The sequence below is a fragment of the Dendrobates tinctorius genome, unplaced genomic scaffold (genome assembly GCF_039654945.1).
Source record: "Dendrobates tinctorius isolate UK_male_01 unplaced genomic scaffold, ASM3965494v1 ptg000095l, whole genome shotgun sequence".
NCBI lineage: Eukaryota > Metazoa > Chordata > Amphibia > Anura > Dendrobatidae > Dendrobates > Dendrobates tinctorius.
The window spans coordinates 20,643,113-20,660,813 of record NW_027361763.1 but is presented as its reverse complement, the minus strand read 5'-3'; the positions used below and the strand labels follow the sequence as shown (position 1 = coordinate 20,660,813).

Here is a 17,701-nt window from a genome sequence, read left to right as displayed (position 1 = left end):
GTTATTGAACCTTTATCAAAGTGATATAATAAGTAGTGATGAGCGAATTCATTCGGAAAATGATCACCAAACATAAATTCGGCATGAATATGGCACATTCGGATTTGTGACCGGAAACCCAATCAAAATTTTATCAAATTGGTAAAAATCGGTGACATTCGGTAAAAGTGCGGGAAAATATTTTTGTTGCCACAATAACTTATTTTTGCACTTTAGCAACGATAATGGTGGTGTATCATGAGCATTTGGCACGTGTTTGATGAGGGGAGGGGGTTTGCAGAGCTAAGAGGCGCGGTGTTCTTGTAAGCACAGCAATAATTGCAGCTAGCCAATCAGTGCACAGGAAACACCCACGATGTCCTGACACAACGGCTTGTAACATTGGCTGCTGAAATCACATGTCCCTCTTCATATAAATAGCGGACATCTTGTTTTAGCGCTATTTTGACACTGTAACAGCGCAGAGAGGCTGCTGCTGACGCTGCCACTGTTAACAGCAAGATTTTATCTAGTTAGTTAGGCGGTTGTATATCAGTCAGATAGTGTAGCTAGAGAGGGTCCAGTGTGGCTGTAAAATTTACCTTCCAGAATTTATTTTTTTGTCCGATTACTGAGGTCCACAGACAAAGCCGGCAGGGTAAATGTCCTACAAGTGTGTTGTGCACTGCTTCTATTGTGCTCCATGAACGAGTATAGCATTCTAATTAATATTTTTTTCAGTAAATAAATGTGAAAAGCCTGCTGTATCCCACATTTTAGCTAGTTAGTTAGGTGGTTGTATATCAGTCAGATACTGTAGGTAGCTAGTGTCCAGTGTGGCTGTAAAATTTACCTTCCATCAATTTTTTTCTTTATGAGACATTACTGAGGTTCACAGACAAATCCAGCAGGGGACATGTTGTGCACGGCTTCAATTGTGATCCATGCATGAGTATAGCATTCTAATTCACCTGTAGCTAGTGAAAAAATATTAAACAGCCTGCGGTATCCCACCTTGTCATTGAGTGCTGTGGTGATATAAAACTGTCTGCAGACCTAAGGCACATTAAAAAAAGTTATAATTTTTTCTGTTGCTAAATGTGAAACAGCCTGCTGTGTCCCACGCTGTCATTTTGTGGCAGTGATATGAACCTGTCTGCCGACATAAGGCACATTAAAAAAATTATAATTTTTTGGATGTAAAAAGTTAGACAACCCACCGTATCACACTTTGTCATTTGGTTGGGTTGAAATTAAGCTGTAAAGGCCTGATCCATATTCCACAAAAAAATTCTTCTTTTATTAACGTCATACAGTAGGGTTGTAGCATCTAGTGTGTTATAGAGGTCTGATCCATAGGCCACAAAAATTCTTCTTTTATTAACGTCATACATTAATTGACCTTAAAATAGTTTGTATCATCTACTGAGTTATAGAGGCCTGATCAATAGGCCACAAAAAATTCTTCTGTTCCTAATGTTATCCAGTAGGGGACCTGACTTTAAAATTGTTTGTAGCATAATTTCTTTGTCATACAGGCCTCATCCCCACTCAAACAATTATTTTTTCTGTGACTAACACGATACAGCACGCCATATTTCACCTTGGAGTTTACTGTTGCTGAAATTCAGCTGTTTGCAGAGGTAGTGCAGAGTTAAAAATCAAATTTTTGGTTGCTAATACTGTGCTCCTACTACACTATCTGAGCAACATGATGGAAAAAGCGAGGCAGTGGTGGAAGAGGAAATAGGCTTGGTGTTCAAGATGTACTTGGGGTAGGTGGTAATGTTTGTGAAAGCACTAGTGAAGCAACGTCACGTCCTAAGTAAAGACAATTGACAATTATCCTACTGGACAGGCTACGCCACTATCTTTCTTTGGCAGATGCACAGCAGTACGCCTTATTGATGATGCCCGAAAAGAGCAAGTACTCAAGTGGCCTCTCCTCCTCTTCCTCCACATCAATATCACACCCCGTACAGTCCACAAATGTGGCACCAAAATTCCCCTTGCTTCCCCCCGCTTCCCAACTATCCAACTGTTCAATTTACTGTACGGAACCATAGATTGGTGAGTCTAAAGAGCTGTTCACACATTCTATGCCATATTTATCAGAAGTGTACTCAAAAGTTTTGCAGAGTCAAGAGGAGGAAATCTGCACCGATATCAAAACATTTTTTAGCTTGAATCCGGGGCAGGAAGAAGTATGGTCCGAACAGAATCCTGACCCTCGTCATTAGACGTTAACCCCTGGGGGAAGGTGATCCTGATGAGACACAGATATCTGAGGCTCACACGGACTGTACTGTGCTGTCAAGGCAAGAAGAGGAGGAGGGTGAATTCAATGGTGAGGTATATTATAACAGAGAAGATGATGATAAAGTGTTAGATCCCAGTTGGCATGAACACAGAGGCACACAGCTGAGTAGGTCATCTGTGGAGGAAGACGAGGAAATTACCTTGCGCTGTACATCGCAGACACATAGTGAGCGATACATAGACGAGCGATGCATCTTCAGCCACAACTGTGCCTCTGACCTGCAGCATCCGCGGATCTGCAGCTCACAGGGGTGGCAAGAGGTGCCTAGCTGGGGCTTTTTTGACACTGCAAAGGAAGAGCCAACTCACGTAATCTGTCAGCTTTACAAAAAAGACAGTCAAAGTAAAAAGTGCATTAATTTAATCACTACATGTATGAACCTTCACATGCACAATCAGCAAGCTTTACTGTGGGAATCCCTTGCACAAAAATGCGGACCTCAACAACCATCAGCCGCCCCATAAATCACATCTGCTGCTTCTTCCTCCTCCACTGTTGCCATGCCAACTATTGAGATGCAGGTCTTCGACCACAGAACCTCGGATTCTTAACCTGCTTCAGTCATGCTGACTGTGAGCCCGCCTGCAGCTGTAACTAAAGCGGACATGCCTGCTGTTTTGCCCTATCTCAGAGAATGATCACAACACAAGTTTCTCAATCCACAGTAACATCTCCACCTGCACCTCTCTCACGGTCCAGCATTTTGTCCAGTTCACCATAATCAGCCCTCTCACAGCACTGCAGTCAGCCCATGATTCCACAGTTGTGGTCACGTAAAAAATTGTTTCCTTCTGTGCATGACAAAGCTAAGAAGTTGAACTCCACCATTTCCAATTTGTTGTCCATGAAAATGCTGCCTTTCCACATGGAAGTTTCCGAACGCTGATGGCTGTTGCAGTCCCCCGGTACCAATTACCGAGTCACCATTACTTTTCTAAGAATGCTGTGCCTGCGCTACACCAGCATGTCTCAGGCAACATCACCCGTTCCTTGACTAATTCTTTGTCTGCCAGGGTGCATTTCAGCACAGACACTTGGACGAGTAAGCATGGCCACGGGCATTACATCTTGCTGACTAGGAACTGGGTGACTCTGGTGGTTGTGGGTACAGACGCTGATCCACAAGTCTTGGAATCCCCAAGGCTTGCAGGACAAACGTCTACATTTAACACTTCCACCACTGCTTCTGCCTCCTCTATCTCCTCTAGGGACTCCACCTGTGCTCTCAACCTTTGTCTTAATGAGGCACGTGTTCCAACGATGCTGAGCAAACCCCCACCACCTCCGTTCTGCGCGGCCAGGGCTCACCGCAATCAGGCAGTCTTAAAATTGATATGCAGTCATAAAGCTGAAGAGTTGTGGAAAGCTCTCCACACTGAATTTGATTAATGGCTGTCTCCGCTGAATCTGCCTCCAGGGAAGGCCGTGTACGATAACCAGTGCAAACCTTGTGGTGGTGAGGCAAGCCCACACACAAGCCTTGCATGGCTCAAGTCCTCAACCTGGTGGTAAAGCATTTTCTCAGCCACTATCCTTGGCCTGGGTGATCTGCTCCAGAAAGCACATAAGCTGTGTGCTCAATTCTGCCGTTCTTACCCCTCTGCTCAACGACTTGCATCGATACAGAGATCTTTGTCCATGCCAGTTGACAGGATGATATGCGATGTGCCGACTCAGTGGAATTCCACTCTGCACATGTTGCAGCGACTGTGGCAGCAGCAACGATCCCTGATGCAGTATATCATGTCATATAGCCTGGACCAGCACAGTGCGGACATGGCGCATGTCAAGTTTACAGAGTGGGCACAAGTAAAGGACCTATGCACCAGGTTAATTGTCCAGTGAGAGGTGGAAATACCTCTTACAGAGAAGTAAAGTGGATCATTAAAACAAATGCCAATGGCCCATAGGGGCTAAATGACAGGTCTGATTTGTCTATGTTTTATAGGGAGAGCTCGGTACTGAAAATGATATACTCAACATTTTATTTGCAACGCTTTCCTGAGGAACCTCCGATCTTATTTGTTTGTTGGGGACATGATAATATGCATCCTAGAGGTCCAGGACCGCCATGTAACAACATGGAAAGAGGACTTTTATCGCCGTTCTAGCTGACTCCATCTTGACCGAAGGGACTACTAAAAATCTGTTGAGGCGTTTCAGGTTTATAATAGTCCTCCAAGAGCCATCTGTTTTATTTATCAGAAAAAGAGGGGGAATAGAACCCCTTCCCCCTTTCCCCTATGGGAACTTCTTCCAGAACCTTCTTTTGTAACAGCAACCATACCTTGTCCTCCAGGGCCTGTTGTTTTTGCTGAGAAGGTTGTACCGGTGTCTCTACAAAAGTCTGTGGTGGGAAATTGTGGAAATTCAATTTTAGGCCTGATCCCACAATCTGCAGGATCCAGGCACTGGAAAAATTTCTTTCCCAGGCCTGGAGGAAGTAAGTGAGCGTCCCTCCCACCTGGGAAAATAATTACATTGGGGGGGCTTTTTGGACTCTCTGGAAGGCTTCCCAAACTAAAAACTTCTTCCTCCTTTGGACTGCTTGTCTGGCCTGACCCATTCTCTGTATGTCTGCTTCTTGGACCTGCGACTTCTCCGAAAGGTTTGCCAAAAGGACGGAAAGGGAGGTTTCAGAAACCCTTTCTTCTGTTCACTGGCCTTCTCTAGTATCTCATCCAGAGCCAGCCCAAGCAAAAATTTTCCTTTGCAGGGAAGAGAACAGAGTTTGACCTTGGCTTGCATATCTCCTGGCCAACACTTCAGCCAGACTGCCCGACATCCAGCATTAGCTAGAGCAGCTGAGTTGGCTGCCAATCTTGCTGAGTATGCTGACGCCTCTGCCAAAAAGGATGCTGCTGCCTTAATGTTGGGGACTGCCGCTAGTATGGTTTCTCTTGTGACTCACTGCTCTAGCTGGTCCTTGAGGTTATCCAGCCAGACCTTCAAGGATCTAGCCATGCATGTAGACGCAATGGCTGGCCTTAGTGCCCCTGCCGAGGATTCCCAGGTGGCCTTAAGGAAGCTTTCTGTTTTCCTATCTAATAGTGCTTTGAATGACCCCAGGTCATCGAATGGGAGAAAAAACTTCCTTGAGATTTTTGAAATTGCCCGGTCCAACTTTGGGGCTTTGTCATCAAAAGGGTATTTCCTCTTAAGGGATGTAGTTCCCTGTGTTCTTCTGTCCGGCCTCTCCCATTCCCTTTTAATACAGCCCTGCAATTGTTCATTCAAAGGAAATGTTCTACTTTTTTCTTTTGCAGACCCCCAAACATAAGGTCCTGTGCCAACCTCTTAGTTGTTTCATCCATTATCAGTTTATCCGTTGCCTCCACTGAGAAACCAAGCTCCTCCTCTGAACTTCTAATGGCTAATTTCGACTGACCTGAGTCCTCTGGCTCTGATACTGTGGACTCATCATGTGACGAAGGGGATGGACTGGACCGCTCTTTCCCCTTACTGTCACTGACAGGGGCCAGCAGCGTGATGACTGACCTGCACACTTCTGAACGGATTAATGACCTTAGGCCACCTGAAAAATTAGGGGCTTCTTCTGAAATTGTCCGTACTATACAGTCCTGGCATAAGTTTTCAGCCCATGTTGTCTCCAGTTGCTGTTCACATAGGGGGCATACCCCATTCTTCAATTTCATCTTGCTTTTCCTAGGGACCCTCACTCTCCATCCCACCAATAAACAAGAGAGCGAGAGGGAGAGAGACAGCAAAAAGAAAAAGAAACAGATATCAGCATACTGCACTTTCTCATAGATCACTCACCACTCGGACGCATTAAACAGGTTCCGGATCCAAAAGACGAATGACGCCAGAAATGTCTCCTCCAGAGACTATGGCTCCCTCCTTCCTGGCACTGTGATGGTCCGCCCATATACTGCCAGAGTGGCCCCCAATGCGCTGGGATCCTTATTCCTCTTCTCATGTGGCCGTGAAGAGTGCTTCTTGTCTGTTTTCTGGGCCAACAGCTGCTGCTCCTGCTGCGCTGGCTTTAGCTGCTCTGGTGACAGAGCCTCCATGTTGCTGGCTCTGTCTCTTTGCACTGTCCTCTTTAATATGCTGGCTAGCCTAAGGATGGGTACCGCCCACCTTTAACCCTGGCCTCGCGCGTCTTCGGTATGCGACTTCCGGTGCGCGCAATACTGACCTGTGACATCCGGCACACACGATCTCCAGAGTCTTCCAGACTGCGCTTGTGACTCGAGGAGACTACCGCTGTGCTGAATGCCGGACACCGGAGGAAGCTGCGCTAATTCTTCTGAGGCCCGCCGGACTCTGGTGCGTGCGTTTCCCCACAATACCTGCCGCATGCTTCTGGAGCTGCTTCAGCGTCCCTAAGGAGCCCAGGAGAGCAGGAGGAAAGGTAAACAAACCTCTTGCGCCCTTCCCTCCCTGGCTTCATGGACATTTAGACCAGGCAAACGGGGCAGCTGGTGCACCATCACACCGCCGTGCTTCTCCTCACCAGCTCCTGTGTCCCCCCTTAAACCGCTCAGGGAGGGCAGAAAAACAACCGGCCTCCATGGTGCTACTGTAAGTCTGGCTGTGGCCGCAGCAGACCAAACTCTGCCCCAGATAGACCACCCCAGGCCCGTGCATCCTCTTCCAGACTTAACCCCGCCACCGATGTGCACTTGGGCTGTGGGTTCTGGGACAGAGCCTTCCCCCACACTCGCTCAGGTAGGGCAGTAAACGTGTGGCCTCAGAGGTGCTACCTGCACCTGGTCACAGATGCAGCAGACCCAGCAGACCCCTGGCTGCCAAACCCCATCTGTCCCAGGCCCAGGCATCCTCTTCCGTTTTCATATTGAGGGTTCCCCATCAAGGACAGGGAACCAACTAATACAGAGAGAAGAGCTGCCCTTTTTATCTTGAAGGTTTCCTGTCCTTGAAGGGCAGATCCCTTCTCTCGCGGTGCTGTCATGGTTGACTGTAAAAGTTCATTTCGAATAGAAATGAAAAGCAAGAATTGTCCAAGTATTTTTGAAACAGGTTTTGAAGAAAATTTTGGAGAGGATTTACTAAAAAAAAATTCTCAAATTGTTGCAAGACAGCCTTACAGATTTTCCAGAGTTCCTTTTGTTTGCAATCGGTGTCTAAATCTTCTTCTAAAATAATTTTTTGTGCACATCCAACCAATTTGGCAACAAGAAGGTATTACTATTTGATGAATAAGATGGGCTACTTAGCAATTTGCTTAGTGTAGGATCTACTGTAGATTAACAAAATCTTTGAAATTCAAAGTCAAATTTTTGCCCAAAATCTAATTAATGGCAAATCAATTTTCAGCAAATAAAAATACTCTGACTACCCTGGGAAGCTTTGTAAATTCTGACATTTCTTGGACTGTGTCCAATTAATTTCTAGCACTTTATTGTTAACACAGTCAAAGTAATAACAAAAGGACCTTAACATATATGGCTACTGGTAAATGGATAGTAACTGTTCTGTGTCTTTCTCTCTGTGTCTCCACAGCGAAGCATGGAACTGTGATGTTCTTTCACTACCCATATTCACAACATAATGGTTGCTGCATTCCCTGCATTTGCTTTTATACATGCTATTAAAATTTCTCCTAATTGTCTGTGTTATATCATGTGATGTGATCGCTGTAAAGCATCATGTGGGAACCTTAGATCATGTGAGCCTTTTTTTATGGCTGACATAACCTTTAGGAATGTATAAAATGGAAGTGGCTATTTTTGATGATTCACTTGAGTCAAATCACAAATTCTTTAAATTAATTGGAATAAATGAAATTCTAAAAAAAATTACCTAAGTTTGATTTGCATCAAATTGACCCTGTCATCTCTATTAGGAAGTAATATTGAAAAGTGTCTAATACATTAAATTACCTTCAACATGTGTTTACAATTGAAATATCTTGGCATATGAAGAAGGCCTTCATGTAGAGCGTGAGCCATGGCATAGACAGCGGTATATACGTGATAGGTGGTTCTAAATGTTTCAGTGTAGTAATAGTTTTTGACAATTTTTGGTAACTTCATTGTCCTGTTGCAATTCTTAAGTTTGTATGGATAATAATTTTCAGCTAGCATTTTTAGGATGGGGTTTGAAGGTTTACAGCTCAGGTATACCATTAGAATATGTTCAAGTATTGGGTCATTTGGACGATTTTCAAGACTAATATCTTCTAAAAAATGTTTCAGTTGTGGGATTTTTATACTTGGTGCTGAAAATATGAGGCTGCCATCACATGACGCTTTACGTTTCACTGATGAAAGAATGTGAATATTTGACCCCGCTGGTATAATCAGAGTCTTCACCTTTCCTGAAATGCTTTGCTCCTCAATAAATTGTAAAGTGAGAAATGAAATTGTGCCACAAAGTACAATAATGTTTGAGGTTGATTTTTGAAACATCCTTCTGTTTTTGTTATTGCTGTTCTCTTCATTTGTGAAATCATCAGTTTTCATTTTTAGAATAAACTCAATGCAAATATCATAAACTTCTGCCTGTTTCATTAACTCCTGACTTTGTGTGTAACCTCCATCATCATCAGAGGCAATAACACCAATCCACGTCCAATCAAAATGTTTGAGAAGCTTAACTATTGCCAGATATTGAGTTTGATCACTGGGAAGAGTTTGGAAGAAGGATGGATACATCTGCTTATTGGATAAATGAGGATTTGTGGCTCCATAGCTGATCTGAGAAAAAAAATAGCAATTGTGCATAAGAAATTTTAAGTAAATGTTAAATCTAATGTACAAAGACACAAAATCCTAATACATGTGTATAGAAATATAGCATCATTCACCATTTACAGATTCCTAGATATTTCAGTATGGTTCTATTGATTATCCATCAAAAGTCCAGATTCTATAGCACAAATACATAAAGTCATCTTTCAAGATGATTGAACCATTTAAAGTTTAAAATCCCCAAATTGCAGAGTTTTCCTAATAAATACTGAAAAGTCTCTGATTGCCATGAAAAATCCTTGTTTTTTTGCAAGAAGCAGCGCAAAAGTTACCGCAGTTTGGAGAGCCTCATGACCTTTTTTTTCTTTGCTAAATGGAGAAAGCAAAGCTTTTTCACAAGGCGTTCAAAACATATAATAATTTTGGGGAGCAAAATCAGATTTGATATTTTCAATCTGAAGAAACAATGGCTTACTGTAAGCAAGCCTTTCAAAAAAATTAGCCTTGTTTTGTGAGCTATTTGATGCTTGTGTACCCCTAGGGCATTTGGATTCCCATTTGGAAACAGACTAGTAGACTAGTGTAAGGCAAGCAATGTCAGGCCCAGCAGCAGCAGTGCAGTCTATAATTATAAAACATAATGGGGAGGCACCCCTTAAATGTAGGCCTGGTGTGGCTGTGCAGTGAAAAAAGGTAGAGACATTAGGCACAGCGTTGAGTGTGCCTGACATACCACACTCTCATGCTCACAGGTGACACACCAATGAGGGACCTAGGTAAGTGGCAAACTGCTGTTCACTGGAGCTCCAGATGGTGGAGTCAGGCTTTATCTGCAGGTAGTCACATGGTACCACTCCTAGGCAGTCCCTGATAGTGCAGCTGCCGACCTTAAGGGTCAGGTTTGCTGACAGGGACAAAGGCTTGGAGTCACTGACTGGCAGGATTAGGAGACTGGTATAACACTACAGACAATGCAGAATGCAGGGACAGGTTCACTTTCAGACACTTGCAGGTGCAGATGCACGCGCATTCCCTTTCAAGAACATGGGAGCTTGCAGACAGGCTCATTAGATGTGCCTCTGAAAGCCTATGCGGTGTGTATAGGAGGAGGAAGCAGAGGACAGGAAGCTCACCACAAAGGCAGGGGAGAATATGTTGTCAACCTTACATTGAGGGGCAAGGGGAAGCATAAAGGGTCACTTTATGCTTCCCCTTTGCCCCCTCTTCTTTAAACCCACAATGTCTCCCTGCAGTGAAGGTGGTGCCAGATTCTTCTTCATGAACTTCCACAACCTTTCATCAGGACCATGTTCACTCCATGCCACTTGAAGAAAGGTTACATCTCCAACATTCAAATTTTTCTTGGCCAGGATGCTTTTTACCAGCAGAATATCCTCTGAGCAGAACAGAGTGAATGTGGAAATGGGAACCTTGGACTGCCAAGTTTCTGTCAGTCTGGTAAGACTAGCCATCACCTTGGAAGATTCAAAGAAGGACTGGGTTTCTTCCTCCTGATCGGTAGATATTAGAGAATCAGATGATGTCTCAGCCTTGACATTATCATCTGACTACCTGAGAAAAGAAGACACCTTCCCTGGCTCAATCTTAAACTTGGTCTCCAAGAATATAGGTGGTGAGGAGGTGACAGGGAACAGGTCATTGGGACAATTATCTGAACTATCTGGTGATATAGCTTCTGCTTCAATTTTAGGAGACAACAGCAATCAATGAACCATCGACGAGTAGACCTGATGTAGAAGATGGTGACACTGGCGACGGTCTTGGACGTATAAAGACCAGATACCTTTTGCAACATGACTGTTCCCAGCGAAGCACTTCTCCAGACCTGCAATCTAGAACAGGCTCATGATTTCTCAGCCATGGAAGACCTAAGAGAAGTGTATTAAATAAATCAGACAACACATAGAAGGTGATCTCCTAATGCAATGCTCCTATCTGAAGCTATACTTGTTCCGTGTTGAATTGAATGACTTTGGCTAGAGCCTTTCCTTCAATGGATGATACCTTCAGCAGATGCTGGCTGTGTTTTCAGGGAATCTGGTTTCCAATCCACCATGGCTTGCTGCAAGAAATTTCCTGCATAACCAGAGTCAAGATAAGTTGGCTCAACAAATCAGGTATCCCCGCCTGATATGAATAAGATCATAGTCAGTGGTGAAGACATTTCACTCTCACCTAGGGCAGTTTCATCTACTGGCTCTAGGTTTTGGAGTTTTTTAGGCCTCTCAGGACAGCAGCGAATGAAGTGTTCAGCGTTACCGCAGCCATAGTACACTCCCTTTGCACAATAACGTTTTGGCTACTACTCTGTCAGTCTAAGACAATTTATCTGCATAGGTTCCATGTAGCCGGCTGTCTCAGGAAGCTGAGGAACAAGCCTTCTCAGGAAGGATGGAGCAAAATGGGACTGTTTCCTCTATGATCTGCTCATGGAAACTGAGGTAGATTCAAATTGCCAGGAAAACTAACTCATCTAGAGTGGCAGGGATGTCAGGAAAGTTAATATGTCCTTGGTTCTTCTAGATAATCCCTCCCAGAAGGTGACTACCAATGCTTCATTTGGATGCACGATCAAGTACCGAGCAGTGTCGAGTATTGCATGACACTCAAACGCTCGGGTCCCTCATTTCAATGTGAGCCGTGCATCCCCGAAGCCAGAAATATTCTCTCTCTTTCATTTCTGTGTCACCCATCAAGTACTGGTGTACTACATAAAATTCTTGGATGCTTCATTGACATACAGTATGCTCCAGCCATCCGACATGCTCTATTTGAGCACCGAACACCCGAGCAGTTTACTGGTCACTCATCATACAAGGAAATTTACTCCAGACCATGGAATATTCAATAGATGAGCAATATAATACCAACAGTACAAGAGAAGATAGTATTCTGCTACAGATGGATCTGGATAAGTTGGAACCTTGGGCCGAAAGTTGGCAGATGCGGTATTACAATATAAATGTAAGGTTATACAAATGGGAAGAAGAAATCCATATCACCATTACACACTGAACGGGAAACCTCTGGGTAAATCTGACATGGAGAAGGACTTGGGGATCCTAGTTAATGATAAACTTACCTGGAGCAGCCAGTACCAGGCAGCGGGTGCCAAGGCAAACAGGATCATGGGGTGCATTAAAAGAGGCCTGGATACACATGATGAGAGCATTATACTGCCTCTGTACAAATCTCTGGTTAGACCGCACATGGAGTACTGTGTACAGTTTTGGGCACCGGTACTCAGGAAGGATATAATGGAACTAGAACGAGTACAAAAGAGGACAACATAATTAATAAAGAGCATGGGAGAACTATAATACCCAGAGAGATTAGCAAAATTAGGATTATTTAGTCTAGGAAAAAGACAACTGAGGGGACAATACAAATATCTCTCTGAGGATCTTTTTATACCAAGGAAGGCGATGGTCACAAGGGGGCATTCTCTGTGTCTGGAGGAGAGAAGGTTTTTCCTTCAACACATAAGAGGATTCTTTACTGTTAGGGCAGTGAGAATCTGGAATTCCCTGCCTGAGGAGGTGGTGATGGAGAACTCAGTCGAGGGGTTCAAGAGAGGCCTGGATGTCTTCATGGAGCAGAACAATATTGTATCTTACAGTTATTAGGTTCTTTAGAAGGACGTAGATCTGGGGATTTATTCTGACGTAATATAGGCTGAACTGACTGGGCAAATTTCTTTTTTTCAGCCTTGCTAACTACGTTCCTATGTTACTATGTATGTTTTACTGTCAAGCCATAGGAAGTGAAGTAATACTCTGACAACATTCTTCCTAGCAATGACCTGTAAGTCAGAGATGCATCCAGGCGTCTTCTCCATGCTGTTTCCATTCCATTTGAGCGGTTTCCTTCCATTTCAGTGTTTTTCCTGCCCCCCCAGCCCTCCTGCTAGTTTCTTCTGAAAAAATGCTTGCGTTTCCCAGAGACTTCCATAATTGTTGTTTCTCAAGTCGTGCCCGTCCGAGCTTCCGACCTGCTTTATTCGAGTATCAAGCACTCGAGCATTATAGTGCTCAATCCACACTATTGATAATCAAAATTTGTTTTCTGATTTTGTTATGATTCCTATGAATTAATATACTTACCTGGGTGTAACCATAAACATTTAAATGTTCTATTATCTGCAATGACGTCTTCGATGACTGATCACCAACTACACCCACAAGTTTGCCATTACGGAGACAAGAATAGTTGGGGACTATGTCTCCTGGACCAGATAAGATCTGTAGTACATTCTCTACGGCTTTATTTTCATTGTTGCAGGAATCAGTCACATGGTATCCAAGGGTCACATTGGGTAAAATATATGGATTCTTGTTAATCTCATGTATGGCGTACAGAAAGGCCTGAACATATTTATAGAAGGACGGTATAGGACTGTAAGTGGATAGCAAAGAGAAGGAAAACATTACTTAAGACTTGATTGAGATAGAATTATAAAGAAAAAATAAAACATTCTTTAAAATACTTGATAAAACTTATCTTCCTTGATTCTCAGTGTGAGTTTTCTTATTACTCCAGAGGAAAGCAATATTTTACAAGTTTGTGCAATATATATGTATATATATAATCGCCAGTTGGGACTTCAGGCCACTGTCCCTGAATCCCATAAGGCAGGTCAAAATTGTTGGTTCCCCTCGTTTAATGGTAGAAAAACCCACAATGGTCACAGAAATAACTTGAATCTGACAAAAGTAATAAAAAATAAAAGAAATCTATGAAAATGAACAAATGAAAGTCAGACATTGCTTTTCAACCATGGTTCCACAGAATGTTTTAAAAGATAAAACATATTAAATAGGCCTGGACAGAAATGATGGCACCCCTGAAAATAATGAGACAAAAGGGACATGTTAAATCACGGTGTGTCCACTAATTAGCATCACAGGTGTGTACAATCTTGGAATCAGTGAGTGGCCTGTATAGAGGGCTACAGATACTCACTGTGCTGTGTGGTGACATGGTGAGTATCACACTCAACATGGACCAGAGGAAGCGAAGGAAAGAGTCATCTCAGGAGATTAGAAATAAAATTATAGGCAAACATGTTAAAGGTAAAAGTTATAAGACCATCTCCAAGCAGCTTGATGTTCCTGTGAGTACAGTTGCATATATTATTAATTTAAGCTCCATGGAACTGTAGCCAACCTTCCTTGACGTGACCGCAGGAGGAAAATAGATGACAAATCAAAGAGACGGATAATACGAATGGTAAATAAAGAGCCCAGAAAAACTTCTAAAGAGATTACTTGTTGACAGACCATAAAGCTTTTGGGAGAATGTCCTATGGACAGATGAGACAAAAAAGAAACTTTTTGGCAAGACACATCAGCTCTATTATGTTCACACATGAAAAAAGGAAGCATATCAAAAAAGAACACTGTCCTTACTGTGAAACATGGAGGAGGCTCTGTTATTTTCTGGGTCTGCTTTGCTGCGTCTGGCACAGGGTGTATAGAATCTGTCCAGGGCACAGCTAAAAACACCCAAGAATGGCTAAGAGGAAAACATTGGACTATTCTGAAGTGGCCTTCTATGAGCTCTGAACTAAATCCTATTGAGCATCTTTGGAAAGAGCTGAAACATGCCATCTGGAAAAGGCAACCTTCAAACATGAGACAACTGGAGCAGTTTGCTCTTGAGGAGTGGACCAAAACACCTGTCGAGAAGGTGCAGAAGTCTCATTGACAGTTACAGGAGTCGTTTGATTGCAGTGATTGCCTCAAAAGGTTGTGCAACAAAATATTAAGTTAAGAGCACCATCATTTCTGTCCAGGCCTATTTCATGAGTTTTATTTTTTTTAAAAATTCTGTGGAAGCATGGCTGAAGAGAAATGTCTGACTTTCATTTGTTCATTTTCATAGATGTTTGATTTATTATTACTTTTGTCAGATTCAAGTTGCTGTATTTCTGTCACCATTCTGGGTTTTTCTGTCAATAAATGAGAGGTACCAACAATTTTGACCATGTGTATTTATATATATATGTGTGTGTGAGTGCGTGTATCAAGGTGTAATTGGTGGCAGTTAGGACATGTGACGGAAACTTTTATTAAGTGATATATGACATATTGTTTTTGTAAATACACTTTCCAGCTCTCTTGATATTAAACAGTATAATCTGGCACATACAGGACAGCGAACGCATTTCAAACACTCCGCTTCTAACGCTTGGCCAATCCTCTTTGCTCCCTGTAATGGTTGGTTGGATGATTTCCATCTTGGAAAAATAACAGAGTGATTTTTCACATGTTCCATGCAGCAGCCAATAATACCAACTCTTCGCAACTTCATCCAGCTGCTGAAATAGGAGTTCCCGGTATCAAACTTTTAATGATCTGCTATTGATGACACCCTGTAGATAGGTCATTGATACATATGCTTGGGATGCACCTTCAAACACCACTCCTTATCTATGCCTATCTGACCTTCAGCTGAGATTGAGATAACAGGAAATAAACCCATGTGTTCTGCTGAAAATGGAAGATTTCATAGCTGTAGGAAAAGATGTAGAGCGCACAAAGATCACACACCCATCTAATGCCAATAGGCAAAAATTTACAAAACTGAATATAAAGTTCTTAGTTTAACATTCTGATCACACTGTATGAAGTCCACTGTCACATCATGGTGAACATCTCACTGGGTTCCTGACATTTTATATCCATCAGGGTTGATGTTCTGGTACCCCACAGCACCATTGCTGCAAGACCACCCCATGATAAAAGGCCACACCACCCCACTGGCACAGCACCAGAACAATGGCAGCCAAACAGCACCAACACAGCACCATGTTGAATTTGGAACATTTGGAACTTTACATTTGTGGTTTTTTTTTCAGAATTTTTGCTTGCTTATTTTAGGTGTCTCCAAAAAACATCCTGAATCCTAAACACCAGTGTAAGCAATGTTTTCTACTGTTAACTTAAGCAGCCATTCACACTGGATACAGTGAGTGCAGGTTCAGTATAGTAAGTCAAGACAAATTGTGTATTCGCCATAACTTGATGACTCATGCTAGTCTCATCTATAAGACCTAAGACAAGCACCAAAATACAAGGTAATGCTCGTAAACCTCCTTTGTAACAAATAGGATCAGAGATGTATTTGAGCCTGACAATTTAGATGTTGTATTCAGTGTTGAGTGCATAGTCTATATGGTTAACTATTGGGAAGGGGCTTCTACTGTCACCCACCAGAGCCCTGCAATGTGATCATCTGGTGCTCATATGCGACTTTGGCAGCCAGGGGCCTAACAAACATTGCAGGGCTGCTATGGATGGGAACCCTTCAGACCCTACAGTTGGGCTCACTAGGCTGCTGGTCAGTAGATCACTGATGATGGGCATAATATAGACATATTGCAGTACATTGTAGAGCCAATTAGACTTTTGCAGAGACAACTCTGAAAATGATTCTTCTTGAAACCTAAGAGAAATTGACAGATGTGTTCAGCAAAATAAGATTATATTCCAAGATCTATACTTACAGTTTACAGACTTGATCAATTGGCTCTTTATTGCGACTGTCATAATAATAATGTACAGTGAATATTCCTCCAAGGATCATATCTCCATCCTGGAAATAATTTGTATTTAAGAGAGGATAGTCTTTTCTAATAAAGCAGTTTGGTCCTGAGCTTAGTTTCTGACCCTGTGCTACTATAAAGACGATGGAAATAACAACTATTCCTAACAGCGACTTCCCCGACATCTCTGCAGGTAGGCGGCTCATCCATGGAATATTCCCTGGAATCTAATCATAACAGACACATCTGTGCTGCAGCTTTCTGAATGTCGTATACAGTAGTAGGATCCTGAGCGAGCCGTCTTATATAGTGAGGATGGAGCTTGGGAGAGATTGGGAGGGAATATTATTAGTACAATATTAATATAAAATCACCTCCTCTGTACAGTCATATGGGAAAAAAGCAAAAAGCAGAATTGTACTGAAGACTTAGAAATATTTCTTATTAGAATCTCTTCTATAAAGCTACAATATTTTTATTCTATCAGTGTTTCAAAAACATATCATAAAAAACAATAAATGTTCCATATTCAATTTTCTGATGGTTCAGACAATTTACTTTCTTTAAATTTCAGGTAAATTTAAAATCTTTCAAGTTAAGATGTATTAAGATGTATATATATAAATACATATACACTGCTCAAAAAAATAAAGGGAACACTCAAATAACACATCCTAGATCTAAATGAATGAAATATTCTCATTGAATACTTTGTTCTTTACAAAGTTGAATGTGCTGTCAATATAATCACACACAAATCATCAATGGAAATCAAATTTTTGAACCAATGGAGGCCTGGATTTGGAAAGGTCCCCAAAATGAAAGTGGAAACAAGTCAAAATGAAAATCAAAACAAGACAAAATTAAAGTGGAAGCAAGTCAAAATGATGCTCAGTATTGGGTGTGGCCTCCACGTGCCTGTATGACCTCCCTACAATGCCTGGGCATGCTCCTGATGAGGTTGCAGATGTTCTCCTGAGGGATCTCCTCCCAGACCTGGACTAAAGCATTCGTCAACTCATGAACAGTCTGTGGTGCAATGTGACGTTGGTGGATGGAGCGACACATGCTGTCCCAGATGTGCTCAATCGGATTCAGGTCTGAGGAACAGGCATTCCAGTCCAAAGCTTCAATGCCTTCATCTTGCAGGAACTG

General features: G+C 42.5%; 1 protein-coding gene across 1 annotated transcript in view; it reads right to left on the bottom strand.

The window, feature by feature from the left end:
• The window catches only part of LOC141098812 (vomeronasal type-2 receptor 26-like), a 49,191-nt gene extending 32,460 nt beyond the window's left edge, over positions 1-16,731 (bottom strand). The window contains exons 1-4 of the mRNA XM_073586788.1: positions 16,508-16,731; positions 16,315-16,446; positions 13,104-13,395; positions 8,170-8,985 (exon numbers count right to left, since the gene is read on the bottom strand). Coding sequence (XP_073442889.1) covers positions 8,170-8,985; positions 13,104-13,395; positions 16,315-16,446; positions 16,508-16,731 — 1,464 coding nt within the window. The remainder of the gene's footprint in view (positions 1-8,169; positions 8,986-13,103; positions 13,396-16,314; positions 16,447-16,507) is intronic.
• Between the last annotated feature and the right edge of the window lie 970 nt (positions 16,732-17,701).